At 39.1% G+C, this 27,978-nt stretch overlaps 1 protein-coding gene across 1 annotated transcript in view; it reads right to left on the bottom strand.

Moving 5' to 3' along the window:
- Nucleotides 1–27,978, bottom strand: part of HERC6 (HECT and RLD domain containing E3 ubiquitin protein ligase family member 6) — a 60,484-nt gene that overhangs the window by 9,288 nt on the left and 23,218 nt on the right. The window contains exons 9-16 of the mRNA XM_080830772.1: nt 27,045–27,166; nt 26,434–26,493; nt 23,613–23,706; nt 18,305–18,494; nt 13,632–13,786; nt 7,308–7,421; nt 6,664–6,771; nt 2,891–3,049 (exon numbers count right to left, since the gene is read on the bottom strand). Coding sequence (XP_080686898.1) covers nt 2,891–3,049; nt 6,664–6,771; nt 7,308–7,421; nt 13,632–13,786; nt 18,305–18,494; nt 23,613–23,706; nt 26,434–26,493; nt 27,045–27,166 — 1,002 coding nt within the window. The remainder of the gene's footprint in view (nt 1–2,890; nt 3,050–6,663; nt 6,772–7,307; nt 7,422–13,631; nt 13,787–18,304; nt 18,495–23,612; nt 23,707–26,433; nt 26,494–27,044; nt 27,167–27,978) is intronic.

Here is a 27,978-nt window from a genome sequence, read left to right as displayed (position 1 = left end):
CGTGGAAAAGTTTCAAACTTCCTGCCATCATCAGAATTCCTGGAATCCCATACCCCTTCAATCCCACACCTCACCGTAATCTGTTCTCCCTCAATTTCCTGCTGAGCTGCAGATGCCGTGAACCTAGTCACAGTCAGATTAGTGTGTGTGTGCGTCCTCTACACCGCCACATGAACCAAGTAAAAAGGGGTTCTAGCAAGACTAAGCATCCACCGATTATTTTGACCAGAGTCTCAAACAACATTTTGATGTGCTTCAGGTCCCTGGTTCTTCCGTCTTACTGTCTATCTTCTTCTCATCATTCAGATTTTACAACTTTGGCTCCAGTCGATAGCTTTTTCTCCTGCCTCTTCCGTCATTAGAACTTCTGACAAATTACCCTCCCAGTCACCCTGGCTTTAGCACCTTTGAAGGAACCATCAGACCAGACGGCCCATAGCTCTCATTTATGAACTATCCTTTTATTTTTCTTTCTTCAGTTCTACTATTATTTCCTTCTTTTTTTTTTTTTTTTTTAAAGATTTTATTTATTTATTTGTCAGAGAGAGAGAGAGCACAGGCAGACAGAGTGGCAGAGTCAGAAGCAGGCTCCCTGCGGAGCAAGGAGCCCGATGTGGGACTCGATCCCAGGACGCTGGGATCATGACCTGAGCCGAAGGCAGCCGCTTAACCAACTGAGCCACCCAGGCGTCCCTATTATTTCCTTCTTAATTTCATTTTACTTTTTCAAAGATTTTAGTTTTAAGGAATCTGTACACCCAACATGGGGCTCAAACTCACAATCCTGAGATCAAGAGTTGCATGCTCCAACTGGCTGAGCCAGCCAGGAGCCCCTTATTTATTTTTTTAAATATTTTTGAAAAAATTCATTTTTTTATAATATTTTCAACTTAACACTATTCACACTGAACATGTATGGCAGCTTAACCTACCCAAGTATGAAGTCTGAGAAGCCAAAACTGTTCTAGCTTTGTTAAAAGTTATGCTGTAGGAAATGTCCTTCTCTAAAATCGACCTTTATGGCCAATATTGTCCCAGTTTTCCTGTTACCACTCTAACTACTTTTCTGCTTCCTTTCCTGGCCAATTTCTTTGTATCTTATTTGTTTGTTTTTAAAGATTTTATTTTTCTTTCTTATTTATCTGATTATTTAATATTTATTATTTTTGACAGAGAGAGAGCGTGTACTCTCACAGGGAGGGAGGGGCCGAGGGAGAGGGAGAAAGAGTCTGAAGCAGACTCCCCGCTGAGTGTGGAGCCTGAAGCACGGCTCATACCCATAATCCTGAGATCACAACCTGAGCCAAAATGAAGAGCTGGACACTTAATCAGCTTTTTTTTTTTTTTTTTTTTTTTTAAATATAAGCATCACTAAGCCCCACTAGGCATTCTCTTTCTCCTTTCTTTGCCTTAAAATTATATCTCTGCCATCCCTCACCCGACTCCCTGGCCACACACTACCATCTCATCTCCAAGTGCCCACCTTACGTTCTACCTGGATATCCCAATAACAAATGAAGCTTACTTCCACTTTTCCAATTTCTCCTCACTTAAACCAGCAAGTCTGCCTTCACTGTGGTCAGGACCCACACATAACTGGCTTTGACAACCTTGCCTTGTTCAAGAGTCTACATTTCGATTAGACCTACCTTGAAGTTCACCTTCTACCTCTCTGATATCTCCTGTGGATGGAGTAATTCTCTATTGATTTCCTCATAATGAAGATTTAAAAGAAAGTGGATACATAATGAAATATACAACTACAAAGTCTGGCTTATAAAATAGTTTGTTTGCCATTCAGTCCCAGGTTGGGAAATATCCCTCTCTTGGCTGAGCCCAACCTCTAGGTTCTGGTTTCTTCTCTGAGAACCTAAGTCTCCTTCTTATGGCTTATACCAGGAAAATCATTCCCACTGGACAGAGTCCAGCTTTTATCTAAAGAGTTACTTATTATTCTATGGCCTCAATAGGGCAGATGATCTGAGATAAACACAATACACACCCTACAGGTACCCACAAAGGATAAAGGGAAAGATGACTAGAATTAGAACCAATATAGTGGATACTCTATGACTAAAACAAGAGCCAAAATGTGGGAAAAGTATCTCTTCTACCTGCTGCTTATTGATTGCATCAATATGTTTTACCCTCCTTGATCCATGTCTGTGGTGTGTGACTTTGCAATTCCTTCCTCCAAAGAGGCTGAATATATTTCATCAGCCCTTGACTTGGGTTCAGCCACGTAACTTGCTTTGACTAAACCATGTTAGTTGTGTGATTGGGTTTGCTATCTTATACCTTTGGCACAGAAGTGAGAAGAACATGCATGCTGGTCCCAGGAAGATGAAAAGCACAGGAAACAGCGACACTGCCCCAGCCAAGCTTAATCTAGCCTAGATCAGCCAGTTCCTGCCTAACTCCCAAACACGTGAATAAGTGCAGACAAAAATCTACAAATCAACCCAAGTGCATTCAACCTAAATTAGGAGATCCTTAGCTGAATTTCAGATCTCTATAATATAATATTATCTTTTTAAGTCATTAAGCTTTAGGATGGTTCATTATGCAGCAGTTTTGTAGCTATAGGTAATTAATAGTTTACACAGAATCCCAACATTCAATTAAACATTCCATAGCTTTTCTCTAAAGGGTAAGCAAGGAATTATTTTTTTTTTTAATTAAGGAATCTCTTTGCCCAGTGTGGGGCTCAGTCTCTCAACCTCAAGATCCAGAGTCACATACTCTACCAACTGAGCCAGCCTGGCACCCCAGAATTCTGGAAACCTACAGCTGATAACTATAGGTGCAAAAGCAGACTCTTCCTTTGCTGTATTATACAAATGTTTCCCCTTCACGTTAGTAAAAATGTCCAAAGAGACTTTTACTTTACCACTAATCCTTTACAGAGGTTGGTGTCTTCAACTTGGCTTAACTGACGCAGAGCATCTTCAACTAGGTGACCTCGTCTGACTCTAAGTTTAAATGTAGGGGATTCATTGAACAGAAGAATTCCTTGCCCCCAATCCAGGTATTCTCTCTGTTTTAAGTCCTAAAAAAAAGAACGAAAGAAAGAAAGAAAGAAAGAAATATTTTAGGAATCTCACAGGAACACTACGAAGTGTTTACTATTTCAAATAAATGTAGTCTGCATAGCATATGCTCATGCCTACTATTGCTATATACTTCGCTATATACTCAGATTGTAATTATTTTGGAAAAAAGGCCATCATATCTACACTATACCATGGAAGATAAGGAGATCCCAGGATCTGTGAAACCATGGCATCTAGGAATTATATTCAGGGCATTAGTCACCATGGAGGTACAGCTAAGTAATACAAGCGATCTCATTCAAAGTAAACATGATCCTTAAAGGCAAGAGCGGTATTCAATACGCTGAATCATTCATCCACCATCAGTCTTAAGAAGCAGAGTTTTAGCACCATAATCCCCAAGAATATAAGGGTAGCATAGGAGCTCGGGGATGATGTTGAAGTAGGAAAAAGATCAGAGGAAAGACTTGCTCAGAGAAGATCCACTCTTGTTCAAATAACTGTGATCCACCTACCTGATTCATAGGGGAGCCCTCTAAAAATGTGCCACCAGTGGCCTCACTTTTTACCTGCTCTCAGTCGCTCTACATAGTACTTTAGCTTTTCTGAATTTTCAACATTTCTTTATACTCTAGTCAATATCTTATTTCTGCTGAACCCCCTTGGATTAGAAATCTAGTATTGGACTTACTAGCCTTGCTTTGAGCTTTAACACTTCTCTAGGGCTTCTGCTATATCCTAAGGACAAAAAGGAGTATTAGGACTCACAAACCATTGTAGCTGTCTTTGGGACCTGTCCCGCAAACAGTGACAACAAGACAGGTGGATAATAGCTATCCTATTCCAGGTTTCCAGGCTGGGTGTGGTTACCCATAGCAGCATTCTTACAAGCATCACAGAGAAGCGTCTGTGTGACTCTGGGCTTGGGAAAGCCTGTCCCAGATCTCTTCCACTACTATATCTTGAGAAATTGTACATGATTCCACTAGATTCTTCTGGTTTTTCCTGAATATGTTCATTATAAAAAAGTTCCAGGTTTGTAGGGAGATGAAACAGGTGGCATTTCTGGTCCTTCCCGATTATAGGTCATCTCTTCTGGTGGCCCAGGAGTCTGCGGCTCTGGGACAATTCAGCAATACTGAATGCTGAGCACCACGACCCGTGGCTCTGAGTGACAGGGAGTGGCCAGCAACATCCTCCACTCATTATAGCAGGGAGAGGTATATGTGGCCTGCTGTAGCCCCAACTTTCTTTCACCTAACCGAGAATTAGGCAGGAAACCTGCATTTTATCTTATTTTCAAGTTGCTCTACCCCAATTCCCCATGTATTGGTTTCCTCTTTCCACATTTATGCATGTGAATTGATAATATAGTTTGGAGTTTACAGTTTTGAATATGCCCATCCTCTTTCCTTTGGAGGTCAGGATTGTGGAGTCTCCTTTCTACTTTCACCCATGACAACTACAACTGAGAGTTTTCTCGTACTCAGACCTTTCCCGATCCTTCATCATATCCAAGCTGCCTGGTTCCTCTATACACACAGCCCTCACTAACCCCTCACTACCAGTAGACCTGCTACACTGAATACTGCCGTAGAAGAAAATACCGCAAGGGAGGGACCAGTTTAAAGGAAACATAATTTCTCCCATTACCAGGGATGTTAGGAAAATGTAAAAAGAGGTGGCTGGGATACAAAAGAAATCTTGTGAACATGCCGATGACAGACACTAATAATAGTAATAATATTTAGTAATAAAGAGGGAGAGTCTTTACCTATGGAATGCTTTTAGCAGGATGTACCTTGCCCACCTAGGTTGCTTAACATAAATAAAGCTGGAATTTATGGATTTATGGGGCATGGATCATTGGGAAATGTCACATAAGCTGCATAATTAAGAGTATCAAGGAAATGTTTTATAATTGAAGTGGCTCCTTTTCTGCATATGTCCCAGACTTTTCCACGTTTCACGTAGATGGCCTGTATCCTTTAAATTATTAATAAAAGGAATGGGTATGACTTCTGATTCCCGTGAGTTTGGGTTTTTTTTAAGATTTTATTTATTTACTTGAGAGAGAGAGAGAGAGCATGAGAGGAGAGGTCAGTGGGAGAAGCAGACTCCCCGCAGAGCAGGGAGCCTGATGTGGGACTCGATCCCAGGCCTCCAAGATCATGACCTGAGCCGAAAGTAGTCGATTAACCAACTGAGCCACCCAGGCACCCCTGATTCCTGTGAGTTTTTAAAGTATAAATAGGAACCTTTTCTGAGGAATAACCTAGACAGACCTCAGCAATCAAAACATGTTTGGAAAATCTTTAGCATAATGTCTGGGAGTGGGGTAAGCACTCAAATGCTTAACTGAGAATGAACGCTAATGGTGGTTAAGAGAGATGAAATAGCATGTAAATGTTCTGTGGGAATAATTCCACGACTCGAAAAGAAGCAGAAGGAAGAGAGTAAATGGTTAAACAGAATAAACTCACTGATTGACTCATAGCCGTTATTTGGGAATTAAAAAATATCAGACAGAGCTACATATCAAGCTCCAAGATCTTAAGCAGATATGAAATCCAAACACTAAGATCACAGTAGTAACTAAAACTGGATAGAGGATGGGACACCTGGGTGGCTCAGTGGGTTAAAGCCTCTGCCTTTGGCTCAGGTCATGATCCCAGGGTCCTGGGATCGAGCCCTACATTGGGCTCTCTGCTCAGCAGGGAAACTGCTTCCCCCCACTCTCTCTCTCTGCCTACTTGTTATCTGTCAAATAAATAAATAAATAAAATCTTTAAAAAAAAAAAAAAAACAACTAGATAGAGGAGGAGAGGAAAGGGAGAGAGAAAGAGCAGTTACCAGATCATTTCAGTATTTGCTCACAGAAGGAAAACAATGGATATTATCTAAAGTGAGGACTCAGACATTATATAATAATGAGAAAACCAATTAAAATTAGCCAAAATAATCATGATTAACCTGTTCAGTTGAGAAAGAGCACAAAGCTTGATAACACTCTGCGTTGATTATAGTGTGTATGTTACTGGTAGTAACATAAATTAGTACAACCTCTCTGTACAGTGATCTGGCAACATTTAATAATTAAAGAAAAAGGCTTAATTAAGCATCATTCTACTTTCCTATATGAATGTAGCCAAATGGCCCAGGTTGATGAGGAAAAGTTCTTTACAGAATTCAATTAATAACTTTGGAAGGAATGATATGATTAGAAATAATGCTATTTTGCAAACCTCAATCAAAACAACAGAGAGAATTATTAAACAAAGCGTTGACGGGAAACATTACAATAGAAGAATCATGTGGTCACCACCAGAACCCACTGACAAATCTCGGCATGAATAAGAGTGAAACAACCGGAAACAATGCACTGAAGTATAGAAAGGTGAAAGGAAATTGGGTCTGGGATTTGCTTTAAAATACTTCAGCTGAAATAGTAACAACCATAAAACCAACAAAGGTGATCCATGGGGAAATTGTTGATGGGCAAAATGTTGATGATGACTGGAACTTTGTGATGGGGCTCATTACATCATTATCTCTATTTTGTATATGTTTGTAATTTTTGCATAATAAAAAAAAAGTAGAGCATACATACCAGCATTTTCAAATGGGACTCAGCTTGTAATAATTGAATCTTGGATAGCACATTAAAAATAAATGGAAAATCACTGAAAATAATGGGACTGAGGTTTTCTGCAGGTATCTAAAAAATAACAAGAGATAATAGTTTTAATAATTCAAAGGGAAAAAATTTCATTCCTTTACCTCATCTTTTTTTTTTTAAGATTTTGTTTATTTATTTAACAGACAGAGATCACAAGTAGGCAGAGGCAGACAGAGAGAGAGCAGGGAAGCAGGCTCCCTGCTGAGCAGAGAGCCTGATGCGGGGCTCGATTCCAGAACCCTTCATCCCAGAACCCTGAGATCATGACCTGAGCGGAAGGAAGAGGCTCAACCCACTGAGCCACCCAGGCGCCCCTACCTCATCATTTTAAATTGTTTCCCTCTATTCTTTTTGCAATCTATTTTTAAAAATTCAAAGTAGCTAGAAAACTTTCTAAGAAAATGCATCTGTTTTGTGAGTTAAAGGTGTTTAGGTTTTCAGTGATCATCTAATTTAGCAATTCAGCATTGCCATGAAGAAATATTCAAATCTTGATTTATCAACAAGATACCCAGCTACTAATGTGTCCTCCTATAAAGTATGAAAATTTTCAGAAATAAAAATTTTAGTCTTACCAGGTTGTTATCCCTAAAGAACAGTCTTCTTGTAGTTTCATGAAAGATCAACCCACTGGGGAATTCATCTATGATGAAAGTATTTTCTGGTAGTCGACAGTTAGCTGTGTTTACCTTAGAGAAAACATGACTTGTGAATTTTATTTTCTATTAATAAATTATTTAATCTATTATATATATGGTTATTATATAGATAATTAGAATAGAGCTCTATAAACCCAATGCATTTGGCATTGATAAAATAGAATTCTATAAAACTTCCAATTTTTGATCTATAATTTATCCAATTTTCATAAATACTGTAAAAGATAACAGATGTTGACAATGGAGATTAGTAAACCAGTTCTTGGGGCACAGATATACTGGAAACAATTTTGAGATCTTGGGAATAAAAGCACTATGAAAATCCAAGTACTTTTGACAAAATTAGTCTTTTCTCCATTAATTAATGAGTATTATTTTAGCACATACTATTTGCCAGGTGTGGAACAAAACATAAACTAAAAATTCTCCTTGCTGACACACAGGTTACTGTCTAGTATAGTAGTCAGCAAACTCCTTCTTAAATCCAAACAGTAAATATTTGTGCTTGGGACTATACAGTCTCTGGTGCAACTATTCAACCCTGACACTCTGAAGCAGAAAACAGCCTTAGAGAATATGTAAACAAGTGAGTGTGGATGTGTTCCAATAAAACTTTAATAACAAAAACATGAGGCTGCCCATAGGTGTAGATTACCAACCCATGACCCAGGGCGTGATAGGTAAAAATAAGTAATCAGGCATCAAGGATACAGTTTCTGATTGGAGAAGGACTTGAGGGGTTCAAGAAAGTTTCCCAGAAGAAGCAATTCTGGAAAATCAATGAACTAAATAAGCCTCTATCAAATCAAACTAATCCAAAAGATACAAGGCAGGAAAATAGAATCTAAGAATATAAATTAAGAAAGTAAAATGAAAACGCAACCTATGAAATGAGGGGAAATATTTGCAAATTACATACTTGAGAAGGAATTAATACCTAAAATATATACAGAACACATGCCACTGAGCAAATAAAACAAAAACATCTGATTTAAAAATGAGCAGAGAGACTGAATAGCTGTTTTCCCAAAGAAGACCTACAGATCTCCGACAGGTACAGGAAAAGATGTTCAACATCCCTAATCATCGGAGAAACGCAACCCAAAGCTACACAATGAGAATGGCTGTCATCAGAAAGACAAGAAAGACAAGAGATAAGTGTTGGCAAGGATACAGAGAAAAGGGAACCCTTGAACACTGCAGGTAGGGCTGTTAATTGGTGCAACCCCTGTGGAAAACAGTATGGAGGTTCCTCAAGAAATTAAAAATAGAACCATCATATGATCCAGCAATCCCACTTCTGAGTGTATTTAAAAAATATTCATCTGAATAAATATATTCATTTCAAAGAATATGAAATCAGTGTCTCAAAGAGATACATGTACCCCCCAGGTTCAATGCAGCATTTTTTATAAAAGCCAAGACATAGAAACATTCATCCTGGATGGATGAATGGATAAAGAAAATGTATATATACCCTAAATATTATCTGGCCACGACACAGAAGGAAATCCTGCCTTTATGACAACATGGGTGGAGTGGATTTGCAGGACATTATTTTAAGTGAAATAAATTAGAGAAAGAAAAATACATATGTATGAGCCAAACTCAGAAACACAAAGTAGAATGGTGGCTGTCAGGGACAAGTGGATGGGGGAAATCAGGGGATATTGGTCAAAGGGTACAAACTTCCAATTATAAAATGAATCAGTATACCAAATAAGTATAAGTGTATCAAAGCAATATGTTGCACACCTTAAACTCACACAATGTAATATGTCAATTATATCTCAATAAAGCTAGGTGAAAGGAAATATACTACTTTAGAAATAATCAGTGCATTAACACTTCAGCACTAATTTTGTACATAATATTTTCTCCTATTGGGATTGATATTGTGTGGAGAAATTGATTTTGATTGTATTTGGCAATTTATATTTATAAAATCATCTTAGCTAATTATTTTTTTATTTTTTATTTTCTTTATTTTTTAATTTTTTATAAACATACAATGTATTATTAGCCCCAGGGGTACAGGTCTGTAAATTGCCAGGTTTATACACTTCACAGCACTCACCATAGCACATACCCTCCCCAATGTCCATAACCCCACCACCCTCTCCCTCCCCACTCCCCCCAGCAACCCTCAGTTTGTTTTGTGAGATTAAGAGACTTTTTTGGTTTGTCTCCCTCCCAATCCCATCTTGTTTCATTTATTCTTTTCCTACTCCCCAAATCCCCCACATTGCATCTCCACTTCCTCATATCAGGGAGATCATATGATAGTTGTCTTTCTCCAATTGACTTATTTCGCTAAGCATAATACCCTCTAGTTCAATCCACGTTGTCACAAATGGCAAGATTTCATTTCTTTTGATGGATGCATAGTATTCCATTGTGTATATATATACCACCTCTTCTTTATCCATTCATCTGTTGATGGACATAGTTTGGCTATTGTGGACATTGCTGCTATAAACATTCGGGTGCATGTGCCCCTTCCAATCACTACACTTGCATCTTTGGGTAAATACCCAGTAGTGCAACTGCTGGGTCATAGGGTAGCGCTATTTTCAACTTTTTGAGGAATCTTCACGCTGTTTTCCAGAGTGGCTGCACCAGCTTGCATTCCCACCAACAGTGTAGAAGGGTTCCCCTTTCTCCACATCCTCGCCAGCATCTGTCATTTCCTGACTTGTTAATTTTAGCCATTCTGACTGGTGTGAGGTGGTATTTCATTGTGGTTTTGATTTGTATTTCCCTGATACCGAGTGATGTGGAGCACTTTTTCATGTGTCTGTTGGCCATCTGGATGTCTTCTTTGCAGAAATGTCTGTTCATGTCCTCTGCCCATTTCTTGATTGGATTATTTGTTCTTTGGGTGTTGAGTTTGATAAGTTCTTTATAGATTTTGGATACTAGACCTTGACCTGATATGTCATTTGCAAATATCTTCTCCCATTCTGTCAGTTGTCTTTTGGTTTTGTTAACTGTTTCCTTTGCTGTGCAAAAGCTTTTGATCCTTGATGAAGTCCCACTAGTTCATTTTTGCCCTTGCTTCCCTTGCCTTTGGCGATGTTCCTAGGAAGAAGTTGCTGTGGCTGAGGTGGGAGAGGTTGCTGCCTGTGTTCTCCTCAAGGATTTTGATGGATTTCTTTCTCACATTGAGGTCCTTCATCCATTTTGAGTCTATTTTCATGTGTGGTGTAAGGAAATGATCCAATTTCATTTTTCTGCATGTGGCTGTCCAATTTTCCCAACACTGTTTGTTGAAGAGGCTGTCTTTTTTTCCATTGGATATTCTTTCCTGCTTTGTCGAAGATTAGTTGACCATAGAGTTGAGGGTCTATTTCTGGGCTCTCTATTCTGTTCGATTGATCTATGTGTCTGTTTTTGTGCCAGTACCATACTGTCTTGATGATGACAGCTTTGTAATAGAGCTTGAAATTCGGAATTGTGATGTCACCCACTTTGGCTTTCTTTTTCAATATTCCTTTGGCTATTTGAGGTCTTTTCTGGTTCCATATAAATTTTATTTGTTCCATTTCTTTGAAAAAAATGGGTGGGATTTTGATAGGGATTGCATTAAATGTGTAGATTGCTTTAGGTAGCATAGTCATTTTCACAATATTTGTTCTTCCAATCCATGAGCTTGGAACATTTTTCCATTTCTTTGTGTCTTCCTCAATTTCTTTCATGAGTACTTTATAGTTTTCTGAGTATAGATTCTTTGCCTCTTTGGTTAGGTTTATTCCTAGGTATCTTATGGTTTTGGGTACAATTGTAAATGGGATTGACTCCTTAATTTCTCTTTCTTCTGTCTTGTTGTTGGTGCAGAGAAATGCAACTGATTTCTGTGCATTGGTTTTAATATCCTGACACTTTACTGAATTCCTGTACAAGTTCTAGCAGTTTTGGAGTGGAGTCTTTTGGGTTTTCCACATATAGTATCATATCATCTGCAAAGAGTGATAGTTTGACTACTTCTTTGCCAATTTGGGTGCCTTTAATTTATTTTTGTCATCTGATTGCTGAGGCTAGGACTTCTAGTACTATGTTGAATAGCAATGGTGATAATGGACATCCCTGCCATGTTCCTGACATTAGCGGAAAAGCTTTCAGTTTTTCTCCATTGAGAATGATATTTGCGGTGAGTTTTTCATAGATGGCTTTGATAATATTGAGGTATGTGCCCTCTATCCCTACACTTTGAAGAGTTTTGATCAGGAAGGGATGCTGTACTTTGTCAAATGCTTTTTCAGCATCTATTGAGAGTATCATATGGTTCTTGTTCTTTCTTTTATTAATGTATTGTATCACACTGATTTGCAGATATTGAACCAACCTTGCAGCCCTAGAATAAATCCCCCTTGGTCATGGTGAATAATCCTTTTAATGTACTTTGGATCCTACTGGCCAGTATTTTGGTGAGACTTTTTGCATCTGTGTTCATCAAGGATATTGGTCTGTAATTCTCTTTTTTGATGGGATCCTTGTCTGGTTTTGGGATCAAGGTGATGCTGGCCTCATAACATGAGTTTGGAAGTTTTTCTTCCATTTCTATTTTTTGGAACAGTTTCAGGAGAATAGGAATTAATTCTTCTTTAAATGTTTGGTAGAATTCCCTTGGGAAGCTGTCTAGCACTGGGCTTTTGTTTGTTTGGAGATTTTTGATGACTGTTTCAATCTCCTTACTGGTTATGGGTCTGTTCAGGTTTTCTATTTCTTCCTGGTTCAGTTGTGGTAGTTTATATGTCTCTAGGAATGCATTCATTTCTTCCAGATTGTCAAATTTGTTGGCGTAGAGTTGCTCATAGTATGTTCTTATAATTGTTTGCATTTCTTTGGTGTTGGTTGTGATCTCTCCTCTTTCATTCATGATTTTATTTATTTGGGTCCTTTCTCTTTTCTTTTTGGTAAATCTGGCCAGGGTTTTGTCAATCTTATTAATTCTTTCAAAGAACCAGCTCCTAGTTTCGTTGATTTGTTCTATTGCTTTTTGGTTTCGATTTCATTGATTTCTGCTCTGATCTTTATGATTTCTCCTGCTGGGTTTAGGCTTTCTTTGTTGTTCTTTCTCCAGCTCCTTTAGGTGTAGAGTTAGGTTGTGTATTTGAGAACTTTCTTATTTATTGAGAAAGGCTTGTATCGCTATATATTTTCCTCTCAGGACTGCCTTTGCTGTGTCCCACAGATTTTGAACTGTTGTGTTTTCATTATCATTTGTTTCCATGAATTTTTTCAATTCTTCTTTAATTTCTTGGTTGACCCATTCATTCTTTAGAAGGATGGTGTTTAGTCTCCGTGTATTTGGGTTCTTTCCAAATTTCCTCTTGTGATTGAGTTCTAGCTTCAAAGCATTGTGGTCTGAAAATATGCAGGGAATGATCCCAATCTTTTGATACTGGTTGAGACCTGATTTATGACCCAGGATGGGATCTATTCTGGAGACTGTTTCATGTGCACTAGAGAAGAATGTGTATTCTGTTGCTTTGGGATGGAATGTTCTGAATATATCTGTGATGTTCATCTGGTCCAGTGTGTCATTTAAGGCCTTTATTTCCTTGTTGATCTTTTGCTTGGATGATCTGTCCATTTCAGTGAGGGGAGTGTTAAAGTCCCCTACTATTATTGTATTATTGTCGATGTATTTCTTTGATTTTGTTATTAATTGGTTTATATAGTTGGCTGCTCCCATGTTAGGGGCATAGATATTTAAAATTGTTAGATCTTCTTGGACAGACCCTTTGAGTATGATATAGTGTCCTTCCTCATCTCTTATTATAGCCTTTGGCTTAAAATCTAATTGATCTGATATAAGGATTGCCACCCCATTAGCTAATTATTTTTAATTGAACAATACTAATTTAATTCTGCTCTTTTATTTAAAATGCTCTAGCTCCTCCTTCTCCCTCAACAATCATTAGGTTTATTAGTAACCTAAGTTTAAATTACTTCTAGATTATGTTGTGTACTCTACTGAAAATGCTGAGTCATTCTCATTTTTTGAGTATTTGTGCATCTAATATATATTACATAAAATATGTTATATATATAAAATATGTAGTCTATGGCTAGGGTCCAGCCAGTCAGCAAAACAAGCAAAATTCTGAATTACTAAGGACAGAATAAAACATTTTCTTTCTGATTTAGAAACAAAACAAAAGAGGACTCCAGTTGGCCAAGACCAGAGGGATTTCGAGTAAAATGGTATATACATTCCCTCAGAGGAACCCTTACCTTATGTACTTCTTTCATCACTCCTAGAAGAGCTTTAAGACTGCAGTAATTTTGACTGGTTCCAGTCCACTGATACAGCTGGGAGATAATGGCAGTTTTAAGCATCTGGACCATTTTGTTGAGAGAAGATTCTTGCAAAGATGCCAAACACTGCTCTGAGGGGTATAAAATCAGCCACAATAAATATGCAGTCTCCAAAAAAAAAATCCCCATTTCTACTGGGTTCTTTAATGTATGAAATAGGTAATAGTTTCCATTTCTGATGGCAAAATCTATAAAGTATCTTGTATCAGGATATCATCCTGGACATTTATTACTCATAGATGTGAATTTAGTATCATTGGAATTAAAAGCTCGAATTTAGGATTCTGAAGAACCTTGCTCGTAGATCCTGTTAATACCTGACTACTTGACTGGTTGCATGATTTTCAAACTGAAAATTCCATGGAGTATCTAAAAGTCTGAAAACATACATAAGAATACACACAAACACACACATACATGCATATCATGTCACCAAGGACATTATCTTTTCTTTTCTTTTTTTTTTAAAGATTTTATTTATTTATTTGACAGAGAGTGAGAGAGCGCCGGAGAGCAGAAGCAGGGGAAACAACAGAGGGAGCTGCAGAAGCAGGCACCCAGCTAAGCAGGGAGCCCAATGCAGGGCTCCATCCCAGGACCCCAGGATCATGACTGAACCACCAAGGTACCCTTTATCAAGGACACTTTCAATCTTGGGGCACCTGGGTGGCTCAGTTAGTTAAGGCCTCTGCCTTTGCCTCAGGTCATGATCCCAGAGTCCTGGGATTGAGCCCGAATCAGGCTTTCTGCTCAGCAAGGGAGCCTGCTTCCTCCTCTCTCTGCCTGTCTCTCTGCCTACTTGTGATCTCTGTCTGTCAAATAAATAAATAAAATCCTTAAAAAAAAAAAAAAGAACACTTTCAATCTGAAAAAAATAGTATCTATGTTTTCAGACTCTATGAATACCTGGTATATATGGGTATATTTTTTAAACTAACTCAATAATAATATTGTAATATTACTTGGTTCCAACTTGGATTTTTGTATCTTTAAAGGATAATTCTCAGAAAACGAACCTACCAAATGTTAAAATAGCTAATACTAGTAAAATAATATGATGCAGATGCATGAAAGGCAGATTTATAAAGTAGAGATTCCATAAATAGACTCAAATATGCATGACATTTTAGCATATGATAAAAGTGGCATTGCACATTAGTGGGAATGAAACACATAATTCAATAAATGTGTGGGGACAATTGAAAACTGACACAGAAAAAATAAAGTTTAATCAAGATAAACTCCATATGGATCAAAGATTTAAACATAAAAATGAAACAATAAGAATTCTAGGAGGAGAGGGCCGCCTGCCTGGCTGGCTCATTCAGTAAGTAGAACATGTTACTCTTGATCTCAGGGTCATGAGTTCAAGCCCCATGTTGGGCATGGCGCCTACTTCAAAAAAGAAAAGGGGGACACCTGACTGGCTCAGTTGGAGGAGTGTGTGACTCATGATTTCAGGGTCATGAATTCAAGACCCATTTTGAGTATAGAGATTAGTTAAATAAATGAAACCTAAAAAAATTCTAATAGGAGCATGGGAATCTTTTTTAAAAGATTTTATTTATGTTAGAGAGAGAGATTGAGAGAATGAGTGGAAGAAGGGGCAAGTGGAGAAGGAGGCTCCCCACAGAGCAGGGAGCTCCATGCAGGACTCAATCTAGGACCCTGGAATCGTGACCTGAGCCAAAGGCAGATGTTCAACTGATTGAGCCACCCAGGTGCCTGGGGATTTTTTTTTTTTTTTTTTTTTTTTTTAATTTCAGTGAGGTAGGCTTTCTGAAGTATGATCTAAACTCAGAAACCATAAAAGAAAATGTTCACATACTAGACTTCATAAAAATGTTTTAAAGTAACAAAATTTTTGTTGTTGTTCTTTGCTCTTTGTTTTCTTTTTAAGATTTATTCACTTGAGAGAGAGAGAGATAGATAGCAAGTGAGAGCAGGGGGATGGGCAGAGGAAGAGGGAAAGAATCCCAAGCCGACTCCCTGCTGAGCACTGAGTGCAGGGGTGGGGGTGGGGGGTGTTCTGATCTTACTACCCTGAGATCACCACCCAAGCTGAAACCAAGAGTTGGATCCTCAACTAATGGAGCCACCAATGCACCCCTTCATAAAAATGTTGTAGAATAATTATGAATTCAAAAGTACCACAAAGTAAAAAAATAATAATAATAACCCAGAGAAAAAAGATATGTAATTCATATTATTGATTAAGTATTAATTGCCTTAATCATTGGCGCCTGGGTGGCTCAGTGGGTTCAGCCTCTGCCTTCGGCTCAGGTCATGATCCCAGGGTCCTGGGATGGAGCCCTGCATCAGGCTCTCTGCTCAGCAGGGAGCCTGCTTCTCCCTCTCTCTTTCTCTGCCTGCCTCTCTGCCTACTTGTGATCTCTGTCTGTCAAATAACAAAATTTTTAAAAAAGAGCTCCTAAATAAAAAACAAAAACACTAACAACAACACATGGAAAAATGGGTTAAGAGGGAAGAACTGATAGTTCCCAGAAAATGGAATTGAGATATAGGAAAACCAGCACTATCTCATTCATAATTGGAAAATCAAAATTCTGGGTGCCTGGGTGGCTTAGTTGGTTAAGTGACTGCTTTTGGCTCAGGTCATGATCTCAGGGTCCTGGGATTAAGCCCCTCATTGTGTTGGGTTCCCTGCTCAATGGGGAGCCAGCTTCTCCCTCTCCCACTCCTCCTGCTTGTGCACAGTCTCTCTCTTTATTTCTGTCAAATAAATAAATAAATAAAATCTTTTAAAGAAAAAAAAAAGAGGAAATCAAAATTCAAAATAAGAGATTCTTCAGAAAGGCAAATACCAGTTTGATAATCCTGTAGAAAAATGCGTGGGCTGATGCTGTTGTATTTGTTGATGTAGTATAAATTTGTATATCCTCTGTCAAGGCTGTCATGTTGCACTTTTACATGTGATTTACAAGACTACAATATGAATTTTGACCACTTAAAGTTCTGTGCAGGGTCATTTGGCAAAATCTCTCAAAATTTTAAATGCACATACAATTTGATCCAATAATTTTCCTTCTGGAATTTTCCCTATCTGTGTAAATGTATATACATATAAAGAAAAACATGTTAGCACTATTATAATAGCAAAAGCTTAGAAAAAGCTATTTATAGTATATCCTCCCAATAGAATACTAATAAGCCATTAAATAGAACCAGGCAATTCCTATAACAGAACAAACATATCCTTACAATAAAATGTTGATGGGAAAAGGTAAGTTGCCAAAAAATGTGAATGGTGTGCAACCATTAAAAAAATAGAAAAAGAGCGGTGCCTGGGTGGCTCAGTGGGTTAAGTGTCTGCCTTCAGCTCAGGTCATGATCCCAGGGTCCTGGGATCGGGCCCCACATCCAGCTCCCTGATCATCGGGGAGACTGCTTCTCCCTTTCCCACTCCCCCTGCTTGTGTTCCCTCTCTGGCTGTATCTCTCTCTGTCAAATAAATAAGTAAATTAAATTAAATTAAATAAAAAAAAGAAAAGAAAGAATATATGTCTCTATTTTTTAAAATACATATCTTTCAAAGTTTACACAAAAAAACTATATTCTGTAACTGCTTTCTGGGAGGGGAACTGGATGGCTTATATTTCATCATATATATCCTTTGTACCTTTAAAGCTTTGGACCTTGAACATTAGCTTAAAATTGTAAAAGGAAATTCCATAGCACTGAATGCAATACATAAGAATACAAAGTTTAACATTTGTTTTTCATCACTGATCTGTTGGGAAGGAAAAACTTTCCCCTTCCCTTCAAGTTTCTTTTGGCTGGTCTAAGAATTAAATTAATGAGACAGATTAACAGAAAATCAAATTTAATTTTGTATGTATAAGGGCTCTATAAGAATATGAGGCCCAGAGGCAGTCAGACAGTTAAGGCTTATATGCTGTGCAGAGTTAAGGAGAAGAGGGTAGGAGTCTGAGTCTTCAAAAGGAAGGAAGACAATTCACAGGAAGATGAAAAAGAGTAAATGTTTGGTAAACAAATGTTTGCTGGGCCATTTGGAAACAAAGGAATACAGAGGGGAATTTTAACAGACTTTGCTTAGTTCTTCCCTGTCTACCACACCTAATTCATATTATACTATAGTTACCTATGGTGATAGCTCCCTTCCTGGAGCAGGCTTTATCTTTTACATCTTTTAGGCAGTTAGGGGGAAGGTCAGTGGTTCCTCCTGAGCCTTCTATTTCTTAAAAATAGTCTAGAATAATCCACATGCTAGAGAGACACATTTTGGGATGGCAAATTTTGCTCCCATGCAGGTCAAAATGTCTCAAGTTTTAAAACATGAACAAAGTGTTAAAGTATGGATATATCTTTACTGGATCCTCTATAGTTATTAAATTCTGATGTCAAAGCGATACCCAAACCTAAGAGTTACACATGCTTTGTATAACAGTGATGATTGTAATATTAGGTTAATCTTTTCAAACATTCAGATACCATATACCCAAACATGTGTGTATTTTTAAATCTTGTATCCAAAATTTGCTCCAACTTTTACTTCAGTGATTCTCTACTGAGAGTACAGATAAAGTGACAGAAGTAATCAAACTTACTCAGAACTCGTGAAGATCGGTCACTCATCTTACAAACAGCTTCTACAAATGGAACCAACAGACTCCTCCTGTTCCTAGAATCATGTATCACAGGACATTCTGGGAGCAGAAGGAAAACTGATAATGCTTCTCGGTGAGAAGAACGACATGGGAGAGCACTGAGCAGATTATCCCTGAGACATGTAGTTATCTGTAGTTGAAAGGAACAGGAAGGGCCCAGCATCCATTAGATACAGATTATAGTGAAAACAAGCTATGGGACTAGGTGTTTTATTCCACCATTTTCCAGTGGAAAAATAATTCAGTTTTCCTCAAACCTACTGTTCAAACTCCATCATTCCTTGCACCCCAAATTCCCCAAAAGTGTTATGTGAGAGTCATCCTCTCTGTTTTATATTGGGTTGTGTGAGGGAAATAAAGTGAAATCACATGTACATGTACATACTGTGTGAATCATGGAGGTCACCCAATTAGAGATTGACAGATCAAGGATCCATACCCAGATCTATCTGACTTAAATCTAACATGGCAGAGATAATGCCATATTGTTCACCTCACCAATCCTGTTTCGTTTTCCTCCTGGGCTCACAGGAAGATGGCATTTCCAGCCTCTCTGCAGTTATGTGGGGCCAAATGATTGAGTTCTGGCTAACAAGATACGAGTGAGGGTGATGTATATCACTTCCAGGTATGACCCCTGAAGCCCCTCATGGGACCTCCCATACTCTCTTTTCTTATCTGCCAACCAAATACAAAAGATCTGGAGGATTTCATGGCCTCAGGGCCTAGGACTCAAGAAAGGAGCCCAAATCACTCCTCAATGAACCTATGCAGAGGTGGGAAGGGTAGCAGAATATGCCACTCAAAAATATGCCCCTCTGGCAGGAGGATTATTTTGAGCTGCAGGCAAGTGAGAAAAAGCAGGTACAAAACAAGCTCTCTGGTTTCCCTCTATCTACTTTAAAACAGGATATAAATTCCCTTTGTGAAGGTGTCCTCTTGCCCCTAACTTCCTGTACCAGGAGAAGGGTAACAACCTTAATTAGGGGAGATGAGCAGGCACTGAGAAAGGGTCTACACAAACAACCTTACAAACTAGACCTTACCTACTATCAGTATCCCCGGATATTTGCCTTCCTGCAATTTGGCACCCTTAGAAGCTCAAAGTCCTTTTCCTTTGTGTTGTCTCCTCTCTACAAAATTATTGTTCTTTGCTAAGATGCTATATATATATATAGGCAAGTTCTAACCACCCCTGTAGTTACTCATCACTGACTGTATATGCAGCATGCACACGTTAATACACTTCTGTTTATTTTTCTCCTATTAATCTGTCTTTTCTCAGTCCAATATGCTGGGCCCCCGCCAGTGAAACTAAGATGGGTAAAGGGAAAATATTTCTTTTTTCTCCCCTTTGCATGCGCTTCCTGTCTCCAACTGTCAATAGACTATGATGTGGAAAGAAGTCTTCATTGTGTCAAGCCACTGAGATTCAGATGTTGTTTGTTACAACAGCTAGCCTCACTTAGTCTCTTTAATAGAGCTAGTTACTCTTAAGGACAGTGTCTATCTCTACATGTCATAAGGATTAAATAAGATTATATATGCAATAATAAAAGTACTATATATTATTATTACATTAGTGTTCTTACAAGTTGTTTTCTCAGATGTCCAGAAGAACATGATTTCTATGGAGTGCTAGTAGTCATAGATGGGAAAATAGTGTCACAGGGTCAGATAACTTCGAGAAAAATGGCTAAAACAGCTAGATGTCTTTTGGTGTGTGACATCGTAGAATCTTTAATTTCCTGATGTACGTCATGACTCCATAATGGTATGCAGCGTTTCCAAAGTTGTTTCACTTAGAACCTGCTTTCAGGGAGCATTCTGTGAAACCAGTGTTCCTTGGAACTCACACTGGGAAGAGCACCCCAAGTTATCTCCCATATTACCTAGATGTATTTATTTTTTAAATACATTCAATAACATCTACTATTCTTACTTCTTTGTCTTGAAAATAAAAATATTGTATCTACCCCATATTAAAGAGCACTTTCCCCCTTTCCCTTCCAAATGTAGGGACCCAGTATAAAGATGACTTTAACCCAAAAGCATGTGTGATATTGCTGATGCAGAAAGAAGCCTTCAGATTTCCCTTATCTGACTAAAGGCAGGGCCTTCCCAGAGTAAGGCAGCCATGGATGTCCTTGGAGGGCAAGCTTCACTGCCAGGGAAAGACCAGCCACTTGCACTTGGATAAGAAATTGCATAAACAAACATTATCGCAAGCTGTCCTATCTTCCATTCGGCTCCCTTAAAGCCCATTTGTCTCCCTGAAAATTCCATTTGTTTTCTCATAGAAGCTTCTTCTCTCTAATTTCCTTTACCCTATTAATTGGTAGATAAGCTCTCATTGTTAGCTCTTGGGGAGTTTCTTCATCTGAATGCCCCCCAGAAGCATGGAATAAAACTCGCTTTCTTCTGTTACTCAGTCTATTGTCAGTTCACAGGCCCCCAAACACATGAACCTAAGTTGGTAGAGGGAAAATTTTCCAACACAGCCCAGAATCACAAAATACTAAACTAGAATAGATCTTGAAGAGGAACTCCATAAATAATGAGCCCAATAAAAAAAGTAAAGAAAATGTGACCCAAACAGCATAAGGACTGAATCAGTAGCCAGTTTGGCTCAACTAGATTTGACATTGATCTCAAGAGAACCGGCTTTCCATTCCCCCAGTACAGGTAAAGCTTCTCTTGCTTCCCAAACTAGTGCTATTTTCATATATCTGCTAATGATTATTTACTTCTCAAACTTTGTTCTTTTCATATTGAAAATAAAAACACTGTATTTACTATATATTTAAACAGGTGCTTAAAAAAGTGCCAATATCTAAAAGAGGGAGTAGAAGTCAGAGAAGGGGTTGTGACCACGGAAGCAGAAGTCAGTGATATGGGACCATTAGCCAAAGAATGCAGGCAGCCTCTAAATCAAGAAAAGTCAGAGGGGTGCCTGGGTGGCTCAGTTGGTTAAGCAACTACCTTTAGCTCAGATCATGATCTCGGGGTCATGGGATCAAGTCCCGCATTGGGCTCCCTGCTCAGTGAGGAGCTTGCTTCTCTCTCTTCCACTCTACCTGCTTGTGCTCTCTCTCTCTCTGTCAAATAAAGAAATAAAATCTTAGGGGCGCCTGGGTGGCTCAGTGGGTTAAAGCCTCTGCCTTCAGCTCAGGTCATGATCCCAGAGTCCTGGGATCAAGCCTGCATCAGGCTCTCTGCTCAGTGGGGAGCCTGCTTCCTCCTCTCTCTCTCTGCCTGCCTCTCTGCCTACTTGTGATCTCTGTCTGTCAAATAAATAAATAAAATCTTAAAAAAAAAAGAAATAAAATCATTAAAAAAAGTCAAAGAAATAGATTTTCCCTATAGTCTCTAGCCCTATTTTCTATTATTACTATAACAATCACTATACTATATATTATAACTATACTAACTAACCATACTAACCGTTACTATAACCACAAATTTAGTGGTTTAAAGAAACACTGATTTGTTATCTTATAGTTCTAGAGGTCAGAAGTCCAAAACAAGGAGCACCTGGGTGGCTAAGTCAGTTCAGAATCTGCCTTCAGCTCAAGTCATGATCCCAGGGTCCTGGGATTAAGGCCCACGTTGGGCTCCCTGATCAGCAGTGAGTCTGTTTCTCCCTCTTCCTCTGCCCTCTGCCTGCTTATGCTCTCTCTCTCAAATAAATAAATTAAAATCTTAAAAAAAAAAAAAAAAAAGAAGAAGAAGAAGAAGTCCAAAAGGGGTCTTACAGGACTAAAATCAAGACATTGCCAAGGTTGGGACGCCTGGGTGGCTCAGTGGGTTAAAGCCTCTGCCTTCAGCTCAGGTCATGATCCCAGGGTCCTGGGATCAAGCCCTGAATCAGGCTCTCTGCTCGGTGGGGAGCCTGCTTCCTCCTCTCTCTCTTTCTGCCTGCCTCTCTGCCTGCTTGTGATCTCTGTCTGTCAAATTTGAAAAAAAAAAAAAAAAAAAAAAAGACATTTCCAAGGTTGCATCCCTTCTGGAAGCTCGAGGGGAGAATCTGTTCCCTGGCTAGTGGTTTCTTATTGGGATAATCCCATCTCTTTCGTTTCTCTAGTTTCTAGAGACTGTCAGCATTCTCAAACCCAGAAACACACATCTTCAAATCTCTCTAACTCTGACATTCCTGCTTCCTTTTATAGATACTCCTGTGATTACACTGGGCCCCTCCAGATAATCCAGAATAATCTCCCCATCTCAAGATTGTTAACTTGATGACCTATGCAAAATTCCTTTTGCCATGTAAGGTAACATACTCACAGACTTTGAGTATTGAGATATGGACATCTTGGGAGACCATTACTTAACCACCACATTTCCTATTATGCACTCCATGCAACCATTAATCTATTTTCTATTTCTATGGATTCGCTGTCTCTGAACATTTCATGTAAATGGAATCAAACAATATGTGATTTTTGTGTTTGTCTGCTTTCAATTACATAATGTTTTGAGACTCACCTATGCTGTAACACCTCTCTTTTTTATTGCTGAATAGTATTCCATTGTATGAATTCACCACATTTTATTTATCTACTTCCTGGTTGATAAATATTTGGGTTGTTTCCACATTTTGACAATCATGAACATGCTGCTATGATCATTTACATAGGAGCTTTTGTGTGGACATGTGTTTTCATTTGGGTTGGAAAAGCATCCAGAAGTAGAAGGCTGGTCATACGGTAAATCTATGTTTAACTTTTCTGAGAAACTGCCAAATTGTTTTCTAAAGAAATACACGTCCGCCAGCCATGAATGAGGCTTTCGGGTTCTCTGTATCCTCACCAATGCTTGTTATTGTCTTTCTTTATGATGATGAGCATCATTGTGGATGTGAAGTGATATCTCATTGTGGTTTTAATTTACCTTTCCCTAACGATTAATTGTACTAAGCATCTTTCCCTATGCTTATCCATAAATATCCATTCAAATCTTTTGATCTTTTTTTAAATTTAGGTCATTCCTCTTCTTACTGAGTTACAAAAATGATTTGTGTATTTTGGATGCAAGTCATTTGCCGAATATATGATTTATAAGTTAAAAAAAAAAAGGTGCCGGCATCTAATACAGTGTCTGGAATATGGTAACCTCATGAACAGCCACCCCTCCCCGATCACACACCATCCCTCTGACTCAGCTCCCAACAAAACTAAACTGTAATCTACTGGTTCCCATAAAGAAATTCCATTGTTCTATTTCTCAAGTAAATATTGGCCATTACCATGAGAGAAATCCATTCTGTTTTGGTTAACTTCTCAAAGGTATCTCTTGCCTTTTGTAAGTCCACATCAATGGAAATCGTTTCTACAGATTCTCTTTGGATAGAAGAAATTTAAAAACAAAAAACAAAAAACACACATGAACAGATGGAAAATAGTATTTCTAAACTTCATACATATTTATTGTTTTATTAGTTAGCAGATACAAACTTCTGTCTTACAGTTTGCCTCCTTTCAAAATAATTTACTTGGCACAAAAAAGTTTTATAAGATTTATATTCTCCTAAAAGAGAGTAGGTAACAAATTATTATCTCTAAAGTGGCTACAAGCGTGGGGTGCAGTAATTGCAAGATTAACTGAAACTACCCAGCCCCTCCAACCCCCCCCCCAACCCCGCCACACCTTGCCATCTACATCTCCATTACTTAGGATTCTTCTGTTTCATTAGCATGACTTCACTATTTCAAGAGAGCCTAAGCCCAGGCAAGTGGTTTGATTGTGCATTATAGGAACTTCCTGAAAAGACCCATTAACTCCTCAATGGAAAGCATTAATTTATGCCCTAAGATTCTTAGACTCTCTTGCTTCAAAGTCAATGCCTTGCTGTTTCCAACCATCCTGGATCATTTAATCTTTTCCCAGTCCTAATCGAGGCCCCAGCCCCACCCCTCCATCCCCCAAACTGAAAGGCCTGCCCTAAACCAAACTGCCAATTCTTGATAAATGCCCGCCGGGCCTTCCCCTTAGCAACACTATCAAAGTTTTGTCTAGGTGTTGTGCTTTCCTGGGTTGTGTTGGGGATATCTGAAGAGACTGCATCTATCGAACAACTTATTTTTATAACGTTCTATCAAGAAATACCTTATACTTGCTGAATTAATGGATCAATAGTAATACCAGGGCTAAAATATTTATCCAAGTACTCAAAGTATTATAATTCTCTCTTTAAAATATATTGTCCTTTGCAGTCTTTGGCATCTTAAAACCAAACCTGGAAAGTCATCACTCCTGGGAGGATACTTTTCCACTTTACAAAGATGATATTCATCACTTGGAAAACATTCTATATGCAGTAAGGATTAGCCTGAGGCTAGAGTAGGGAAGAAAGAGGAAACACTGTATGGCAGAGTTCCTGTCCCTTACTTGTCTCCTGGAAGGAAGGCAAGAAGAAGAAGAAAGCAAATGGGAGAGGAAGAAGGCAGGGGCAAGCAGTGTCTGATTTCTCTTCTCTCCCTTGACCGGGATGTGTGGGATGAATCGGGATGCTCTTTAGAACTCTAGAAAGCCACTGCCTATGGGCTGCCAGTAGGAAGCCATGGCATTCAGCTTCCCTGGGTTTCTCTGGTCCTCAGGTGAGGTTGCTGGACTCAACAGTTCTTCCAGTCCCCTTAAGGAGTGACTGAGAGTGCAGCTGGCTTAAAAACCAATGGGACAACTGGCGGGTACACAGAGCCAAAGAATGCCTGCAACACGGGTTAAGTGAGTGCCACCTACTGGTCCTCCCTGGCCAGGAGAAGGCACAAGATGTGTATAACTATCTTCAGAATCTGTGAGGCAGCTTGGGGCCTATTCAACAGGGAGGGATGAGACCTGACCTAGTGGGGGAGGACTGGACTGAGTGATATCTGCTGCGGACATGCCAGAGAAGGCAGAGGGCAGCCTAAGGGCCCCTTCATGCTATTATCCACCTTCACCCTTAAATACTGTTAAATTAAACATGGAGGACATTACACTGAGGGGGCTCTATCACTATGGGGCCTATGTAAGTAACCCAAATCTGAGCCTATAAACACCTCAGTTATGATATCGAAACCTAAGGACAACCAGTCACAAACAGCTCTCCATGCTTTGAGCTATAGCCGATCAATTAATTGCTTTGCTTTGCTTCTGCACCTTCTCTACATATGTCTTTCCTTTAGCTCCTGTTGGTGGAGTGCTCCTAACCATTTCAGTTTGGTGCTGCCCAGTTTGAATCAGTATTTGCTTAAATAAATCTTGAAATGTTTAATATGCCTCAGTTTATCTCTTAACAGTTCCCAGGCACAGTGTTATAAAGCATAAAGGGAAGGAAAGAAATACCAGACCAAATGTTGAGCGCTTCACAAGAGAGCTGTTTATAGGACTGGATCAGACACGAAATAGAGAAATTAGATTTTCCTCTGAACCTAGTTCAAGATAAAATAAATGGAATCGGGGCGCCTGGGTGGCTCAGTGGGTTAAAGCCTCTGCCTTCAGCTCGGGTCGTGGTCCCAGGGTCCTGGGATTGAGCCCCGCATCGGGCTCTCTGCTCAGCGGGGAGCCTGCTTCCTCCCTTCTCTCTCTGCCTGCCTCTCTGCCTACTTGTGATCTGTCAAATAAATAAATAAAATCTTTAAAAACAAATAAAAATAAATAAAAAAAAATAAAAAAAATAAATGGAATCTATTTTCCCTGTTGCTGGATTCCCCTATTGATCCCACCACAAAAAGAACTGCAGAGTGCTGCCTTGGCCTCTAAGTACTATAGCGACATTGGAATGATCCCTCATGGACATGAAGATCCTGAAAAGAACACCATTCCTTTTTGTCAGGTCACAGAGGAGGACAGGGCAGAGATGGTGAACATTGTGAATTAGGAATTACAACTTGCAGTGGTGTTTACTTTACAAAATGGGAGAATTCTGTAACAACCTTTAGAGTTTTCTTTGTTGAACTTTATGTTCAAAGATAACACAATTCACAAATTAAAATGACTGACTTAAAGCATTTCATTTTAAATATTTCTCAATGTGTTTTTCTTTCCCCAGTGTTTTAAATGAAGGTAAATCTCATGTAAAAATTTACCTTTTCTTTAAAAAACTTGCAGTCAGACAAGCAGAAGATGAAAATATCATCGCAATTTCTCTGTAAAAGTAACACAAGAGTTAAGTCGTACTGTACTATGAAGCATGACTCCTCTTTTGTCCAATTATACAACTAATGACATGAAATCATCAAGGAAAATAACTACTTTCCGACGAGTCTTCCAAATTCTGGATATATTTTGTGCTGATAAATGTCACCAAAACCCTTCATAGTTGATTTTACCAAGTCACGGATTTAAATAAAATCCATCCTTCTGGAAATAGAAATTTATAGCGCCCCGGAGTATAAACTGTGAAGATACCCAAGAGTCTACTTCAATGAAGGCCTTGTGAGACACAACATGTTTTTTATTCTCTCCTGCCTCTCCCACGCCTATCAAGGTGCCTGGGAACAGTACGTCCTCAATATAGTTAAGTAAATGACGTGAGATCATCAGTGACATCTGCAAACTTCGAGGTGGTAGAAGAGAATATGGTTAAAATGCACATACTTTCCCAGCAAAGCCAAACCCTGTCTTATGTTTAGGATAAAACGACCCCATGGCTTCAAAACCAAATACCAGTGATTTATAAGTTATCAGACAGAGCTACCTCTTAGCCACTTCGCGTTCACGGCTTCTTGCTGCTGATGCTATCCATTTTTCTGTCAGGGACTGGCTAATTTGGCTTATTTCTGGCAGGATTTTCCTGCAAACATCTGTAGAACTGGTATCCTTCATGGGAAAAAAGAAAAAGAAAAAGATCAGGAAAACACCCACACGCTGAGGAATAAATAGCACGGCAAGGCTTGCGGTGCAGGCCGTAGGTAGGCCCCCACCCTCTCTGACAGGGTATGTGCGGGGAGGAGGTGTAGTCAGAAGGGTTGAGTTCTCAGATTGGCCGGCCTGTTCCAGTTCCTAGCCTTGGCCACTTTGCTTGATCTGAGCCTTAGCTTTATCATTTAAAAATGGAATGACACAAAATAACTGAAAACAGGGACTCGACCCCATACTTATACACCAATATTCACTGCAGCATTATTCACAAAAGCCAAAAAGGTGGAAACAGCTGGTGTCCAATGACAGCATCAACAGATAAATATGGTGCATAAACACAGGGGAATATTCAGCCATTGTAAGGGCCTACTTAGCTAGAGTGATTCCATCTCTGATTAAACAGCCATTTTGTTGTTTATGCAATAAAATATGGTCGACCAGTCCCTGATAACAGAGCCCAGAATACAAGGACGAGTCAGGCCAGGTGGAGACACCCAATCAGTAAAGCACACATACTATCTCCCTAACTACCAAAGAATGTGGACCCTGCCTTTTGGGCGCCAATTCTGACCAAGCTGATAGGCTAGTTCAAATAGCTACTATAGGGTGAATTGTAATTCAACTGGCTACCCGTGTGTGACATAGCATGACTATGCAACTTTCTCTGTGTGTTGCAATCTCATTAGCCACCTGTGTGTGGCCAGGCCCAACCACATGGTCTTTGCTCTATAAAAGTTAGTCTATGAGGCTGGGAGGGGTTGCTCTCTCTG

The sequence above is a fragment of the Martes martes genome (genome assembly GCF_963455335.1).
Source record: "Martes martes genome assembly, chromosome: 2".
NCBI lineage: Eukaryota > Metazoa > Chordata > Mammalia > Carnivora > Mustelidae > Martes > Martes martes.
The sequence above is the reverse complement of the archived record's forward strand: the minus strand, read 5'-3'. Positions and strand labels throughout refer to the sequence as shown.